General features: G+C 39.1%; 1 protein-coding gene across 1 annotated transcript; it reads left to right on the plus strand.

Annotated features, from left to right (window-relative positions):
- Window positions 1-4,655: 4,655 nt before the first annotated feature.
- LOC104980059 (olfactory receptor 2L13) lies at window positions 4,656-5,591 on the plus strand. Its single transcript, XM_010828633.1, has one exon. The coding sequence runs from the start codon at window positions 4,656-4,658 to the stop codon at window positions 5,589-5,591; it is 936 nt and encodes a 311-aa protein (XP_010826935.1).
- Window positions 5,592-7,165: the final 1,574 nt, after the last annotated feature.

Raw genomic sequence — 7,165 nt, forward strand, 5'->3', positions numbered from 1 at the left:
AGTACTCTTGCCTGGAAAATCCCATGGACGGAGGAGCCTGGTAGGCTGTAGTCCATGGGGTTGCTAAGAGTCGGACACGACTGAGTGACTTCCCCTTCATTTTTCACTTTCATGCATTGGAGAAGGAAATGGCAACCCACTCCAGTGTTCTTGCCTGGAGAATCCCAGGGACGAGGGAGCCTGGTGGGCTTCTGTCTATGGCATCACACAGAATCGGATACATCTGAAGCGATTTAGCAGGTTTGTCATAGCTTTTCTTTCAAGGAGTAAGCATCTTTTAATTTCAAGGCTATAGTCACCACCTGCAGTGATTTTGGAGCCCAAAATAATAAAGTCTGTCACTGTTTCCATTGTTTCTCCATCCGTTTGCCTTGAAGTGATGGGACCAGATGCCATGATTTTAGTTTTTGAATGTTGAGTTTTAGGTCAGCTTTCTCACTCTCTTCTTTCACTTTCATCAAGAGCCTCTTTAGTTCTTCTTCACTTTCTGCCATAAGGGTGGTGTCATCTGCATACCTGAGGTTATAGATATGTCTCCTGGCAATCTTGATTTCAGCTTATGCTTCATCCAGCCTGGCGTTTCGCATGATGTACTCTGCATATAAGTTAAATAAGCAGGGTGACAAGATATAGCCTTGACATACTCCTTTATCAATTTGGGATCAGTCTGTTGTTCCATGTCCCATTCTAACTATTGCTTCTTGCCCTGAATACAGATTTCTAAGTAAGCAGGTAAGGTGGTCTCATATTCTCGTCTCCTAAGGAATTTTCCAGTTTGTTATGATCTACACAGTCAAAGGATTTGATGTAATCTATAAAGCAGAAGTGGAGAAGGCAATGGCACCCCACTCCAGTACTCTTGGCTGGAAAATCCCATGGACAGAGGAGCCTGGTGGGCTGCAGTCCATGGGGTCACTAACAGTTGGATATGACTGAGCGACTTCACTTTCACTTTTCTCTTTCATGCATTGGAGAAGGAAATGGCAACCCACTCCAGTACTCTTGCCTGGAGAATCCCAGGGGGAGCCTGGTGGGCTGCTGTCTATGGGGTGTCACAGACTCGGACACGACTGAAGTGACTTAGCAGCAGCAGCATAAAGCAGAAATAGGTGTTTTTCTGGAATTATCGTCCTTTTATGAAGATCCAACAGATATTGACAATTTGATTTCTGGTTTTTCTGCCTTTTCTAAATCTAGCTTGAGCTTATGACATTTCATGGTTCACCTACTGTTGAAGCCTGGCTTGGAGAATTTTGATCATTATTTTGATAGTGTGTGAGATGAGTGCAATTATGTGGTGGTTTGAAGATTCTTTGGCATTGCCCTTCTTTGGGTTAGGAATGAAAATTGACCTTTTCCAGTCCTGTGGCCACTGCTGAGTTTTCCAAATTTGCTGGCATATTGAGTGCAGCACTTTCACAGCATCATCTTTTAGCATTTGAAATAGCTCAATTGGAATTCCATCACATCCACTCTGTTCGTTGTGATGCTTCCTAAGGCCCACTTGCCTTCATATTCTAGGATGTCTGGCTCTAGGTGAGTGATCACACCATCATGGTTATCTGGGTCATGAAGATCTTTTTTGTACAGTTCTTCTGTGTATTCTTGCCACCTCTTCTTAATATGTTATGTTTGTTAGGTCCATACTTTTCTGTCCTTTATTGAGCCTATCTTTGCATGAAATGTTCCTTTGGTATCTCTAATTTTTTTGAAGAAGTATCTAGTCTTTCCCTTTCCATTGTTTTCCTCTATTTCTTTACATTAATCACTGGGCACAGCTTTCTTATCTCTCCCTGCTATTCTTTGGAACTCTGCATTCAAATGGGTATATCTTTCCTTTTCTCCTTTGCCTTTTGCTTTTCTTCTTTTCATAGCTATATGTAAGGTCTCTTCAGACAACCATTTTGCCTTCTTGCATTTCTTTTTCTTGAGGATGGTCTTGATCATTGCCTCTTGTACAATGTCATGAACCTCCATCCATAGTTCTTCAGGCACTCTGTCTATCGGATCTCATCCCTTGAATCTATTTCTCATTTCCACTGTCTAATTGTAAGGGATTTGATTTCGGTCATACCTGAATGGTCTAGTGGTTTTCCCTACTTTCTTCAATTTCAGTCTGAATTTGGCGATAAGGAACTATTTGGCAATAAGGATCTCCTCTAGCAACAACGATATTGTGTACCTCTTTTGTGACACTATGCATTTTTTATTGCTAGCATTTGCCAACTAAACAGATATAAACATTTTTTCCCCATTTCTCTACGCTAAGTTTTTTTTTCTCACAATATTATTCATGCTGTCCAAAGTTACATGAACTAACAGTTGATTTTAAGTTATGAAACAGGAATAATTGCAACAAACCATTAATTCTTGTTCCTTACTGTTTAAAAGAGTAATAGCCCAATCAACATTATCTAAATCTTTGACATAACATGGCATTAAGAGTCTTCTTCAGATAGAAGAACACAAAAGAAAGCACACAGTCTATCTGTCGCTTAAGCTGTGTAAATGAAGTATGCTGCTGCTAAGTCGCTTCAGTCGTGTCCGACTCTGTGAGACCCCATAGACAGCAGCCCACCAGGCTCCCCCATCCCTGGGATTCTCCAGGCAAGAACACTGGAGTGGGGTGCCATTGCCTTCTCCAAATGAGGTATAAAACATACATTAAAAATAAAAGAAGTATACTGCATTCACAGTTTATATGTGTTTGAGAAACTGAGTAAAGGAATGTACAAATGGTCATAACTAACATGAAAGTGAAAGAAAGTCGCTCAGTCGTGTCCGACTCTTTGCGACCCCATGGACTGTAGCCTACCAGGCTCTTTCGTCCATGGGATTTTCCAGGCAAGAATACTGGAGTGGGTTGCCATTTCTTTCTCCAGGCGATCTTCTCAACCCAGGGATTGAACCCGTGTCTCCCGCATTGTAGGCAGACGCTTTACCATCTGAGCCACCAAGGATGTCCCCATAATTAACATGACGCATAGAGAAAAAGAAGCTATAAAATGTTGGAGGCCTCTGCCTGTCAGCCTCTGTTACTACAGGCACTCCCCACACATCCCAGTGGTGATTGCCATGTTATGTCCCTCTCCCTGGCCTGAATGAGCATGTGAGCCCTAATCAGACTGCTGCTTTCATCACATCTTGTCTGGGTGGGTAACAGACACCAGAAGGCACTGTACAAGCAGAGGTAGGGCCTAAATCGAAGCTGAGCTCCAGGAGCTGTGTGACCAAAGAAAAGGAAGGAAATTCTCTGGTGCAGCTGCAGGCCAGGCTGAGTGTGTGTGCTCAGTTATGTCTGACTCTTTGTGACCCTATGGACTGTAGCCCATCAAGCTTCTCTGTCCATGGGATTTTCCAGGTAGAATACTGGAGTGGGTTACCATTTCCTCCTTGGGGGGATCTTCCCAAAGCAGGGATCGAAATTGTGTCTCCTGTGTTACAAGATTATTTATCCCTTGAGTCACTGGGGAAGCTCATAAAATATTGTTGTTCTTCAGTCTCTAAGTTGCATCTGACTTGAGTTACACATAAAAATTCCCAAGGAAAAGTGTAGACAGAAAAAGTTGGAAGAGTTTCCAGAAAGGAAAGTTTATTCATTTTTACCTCTTCTTGATTTTTAAAATTCTAAGTAATATATTACTTTTCTTGCTTTAAACAGTCAAGTCTAAAGACAGTAAGCTACAAACCAAAAGCTGTTTTTTGGTCATACCCTTTTTCAAGTGAGAGTTCCCTGGTGGCTCTTATGGTAAAAAGCGTCTGCCTACAATGCGGGAGACCTGCGTTCGATCCTGGGTGGGGAAGATCCCTTGAAGAAGGCAATGGCGACCCACTCCAGTACTCTTGCCTGGAAAATCCCATGGAGGGAGGAGACTGGTAGGCTACAGTCCACGGGGTGGCAAAGAGTCAGACACGACTGAGCTACTTCACTTTAACTTTCTTCCAAGTGAAAGTTTTTCAGTTGCTAGGACTCTACTGCCATCTACTGTGTGGCAAATTAAGTAAAGAAAAATAGTAAGTATCTTCTCCAGTTTCAGTATGCTTTGATCTATACGAAATTAAGCCAAATCTTTTTCAAAAGAGCAATGATTACACTGTTGTGTTGAATAAGGCATGGTACACAAAGCAACGCATTTACTAATTAGGAAACTTGAAATATTTAAACAACTAGAAGTTTGAAGTAGCCACACAGGCTCAAAAACAGGGCTAATAGAAGACCTAGAATTTAAGCATATAGAAGGCCCTGAGTCACATAAGTCAATTACTTTGGTGAATATGTTGTAGCAAACTGACAGACACTGGGAAAGCAGAGATTTGTGTGACTTGTTAAATTGTGAGTGATGAGCCTGGCTAGGAGTTATACAGAAATGAATGCTTTAGTTACCTTGCTTATTTTTGCTGGCTATTATACTAGATTTTAAACTAAAGATCACTTGATAAGATACTTACCAGAGAAAAATGGAAGTGAAGCATTCAATTCAGATATTGAAAATGATTCAACAAAAGTTTCAGTATTGAAGGAAAAACAATTCATTCTAAGTAAACATTAATAAATGTTCCTTTTTATGCTCCTGTTTTGTTTCATTTCATGTTTTATGCTCTTTTTCTTTTTTGTCTTTGTTAGTCTTTCAAGAGAGTTAAAGCAATACGTTTTCATGGAGAAATGGAATCAAACTTCCAATGATTTCATTTTGTTGGGGTTGTTCCTCCCAAATCAAACTGGTCGGCTTCTCCTACTTCTTATCATCCTCATATTCTTTCTAGCCTCTGTGGGTAACTCAGCCATGATTTATCTCATACGTTTGGATCCCCGGCTCCACACACCTATGTACTTTCTCCTCAGCCAGCTCTCCCTCATGGATCTAATGTACCTCTCCACTACCGTCCCCAAGATGGTGTTCAACTTTCTCTCTGGCCAGAAAGGCATCTCCTACCTGGGATGTGGAGTGCAATCTTTCTTCTTCCTGACCATGGCATGCTCTGAAGGCTTACTCCTGGCCTCAATGGCCTACGATCGTTATGTGGCTATCTGCCACCCCCTGCACTATTGTATCCACATGAGCAAAAGGATGTGTATGAAGATGATTATGGGATCTTGGATCTTGGGGTCTCTCAACTCCCTGGCACACACAGTCTATGCCCTCCATATTCCTTACTGCCAGTCCAGGGCCATTGATCACTTCTTCTGTGATGTCCCAGCTATGTTGCCTCTGGCCTGTATGGACACCTGGGTCTATGAGTACATGGTTTTTGTAAGCACAAGCCTCTTTCTCCTCCTTCCTTTCCTTGGCATCACTGCTTCCTATGGCCGAGTTCTTTTTGCTGTCTACCGTATGCGTTCAAAAGATGGAAGAAAAAAGGCCTTCACCACCTGTTCAACACATTTAACTGTAGTGACATTTTACTATGCACCTTTTGTCTACACTTATCTTCGGCCCAGGAATCTCCGCTCACCAGCAGAAGATAAAATTTTGGCAGTCTTTTACACCATCCTCACCCCCATGCTCAATCCCATTATCTACAGTCTGAGGAATAAGGAAGTCCTGGGGGCCATGACAAGAATGTTTGGGATATTCTCTTTTACAAAGTAATAATTATGGCTCTCTTTACCCTCTTTTATTCCCTCTTTCTATGGTGATTAGAATACCCTAGAGCACTACTATCTGATAGAAATATATGAGCTATTTTGTAATTTAAAATTTTCACTTAAAGTATTGCTACTGTCATTTAAAAAGTGAAATTAATCTAAATAATGTATTTACTTAATCACAAAGTTATAATCAATACTGAGATTAAGAACATTGATATTAATGACATATTATTGTAAAATATTATGCAATATATTTGTCACATATATGTGCATATATCACTTATAATAATACATTCATACTGACATTATCATTTCTACATGCAATTGATACAAACTTATTGAAGCAATCTATTACTTTATTTTCACTCTAAGTCTTTACAGCCCTTATATTTATACTTATAGGCCATTGCAATTTTTGACTACGCACATTTTTAAGTGCCCATTAGCCATATAGGGCCAGTGGTTACTGTGTTGGAAAACACAGGCCTAGAACATGCAATCAAATGTTTTCAAATGTTTTAAATGTAGTGTATAAAATTATATTTGTGATATATAAAATATGGATAGTGGGACATCAAGTAGCAAGAAAGCAAGCTTACTAGTGTGTTTATGAGGTTTTTTTTTTTTTAACCTGTTTCAATATTTTATTTTGATTGTAATTAACTTCCAGAGTCCATCATAATGTAATATCCTTTATGATACTATTTTAAGGGGCCTTATTTGGCTTAGAATTTTTCAGATTTCAATATAGAAATTAAGTGACCTTTGTAGAATTGTGAGAATAATCAACAGTTTTATTCTACATTCAAATTAAGAAAAGTATGTATTTAAATGACCTTAAAGAAATTTGTATTCAACAAAGTCATTTACTTAATGGCAGGGAAACAAAGGACTGAGGAGCTACAGCAGGCAACATATAAAATGAAAGCAATGTCTCAGATTTCAGTTATAACATGTAAAATATGAATGTGAGCTTATACACATTGAAATTCTATGCTAATATGTCATAATGTTGTATTTAACGAAAGTTTTACTACTGGTGTTTTACTAACACACTTAAGTTATTTTATGACTGGGATTATGTAGGAGTTAGTTTTAATGATTATAGGGGAAAAAAGGCTTAGAAGAGTCCCTCTCCCACAAATTCTCCATTTGCTGCCCAAGTTTAAGCTCCCAGGATCTTTTCCTGGTCTTTTTAAATTAAATTTCTTCTCAAGTATTTAAATTTTAAATTAAATTTAAACTAAATTTCTTCTCAAGTGTTTTCATGACTCAAGTCCATTTCAATTATAAAATATATCCTACAATTTCCCAATCAAGTTAGTTTCCTAAAATATATATATATATATATATATGTATATGAAAATGTCATTCCACAATCTTTGGTTTACTATTGTATTTACAAAACTTTCTAATCTCAAATTCAAGCTCAGGTGCTTTTAAAACGCATATCAAATCTACCTTTACCTGTGTCTAACATCCAGCCTACAGACTTAGTGCCAGAATTCCTTTAGACCTCCAGTTTGCCCTTGTAGCCGTCTATTCGTCTCCACATCTGAAATTTAGCTTGGGTTA

Source organism: Bison bison, unplaced genomic scaffold (assembly GCF_000754665.1).
Source record: "Bison bison bison isolate TAMUID 2011002044 unplaced genomic scaffold, Bison_UMD1.0 scf7180017858678, whole genome shotgun sequence".
In the NCBI taxonomy this organism is placed as follows: Eukaryota; Metazoa; Chordata; class Mammalia; order Artiodactyla; family Bovidae; genus Bison; species Bison bison.

Bases quoted from the DNA above. Each gene is read 5' to 3' on its own strand.
- LOC104980059 (XM_010828633.1), top strand. From the start codon at position 4,656: ATGGAGAAATGGAATCAAACTTCCAATGATTTCATTTTGTTGGGGTTG.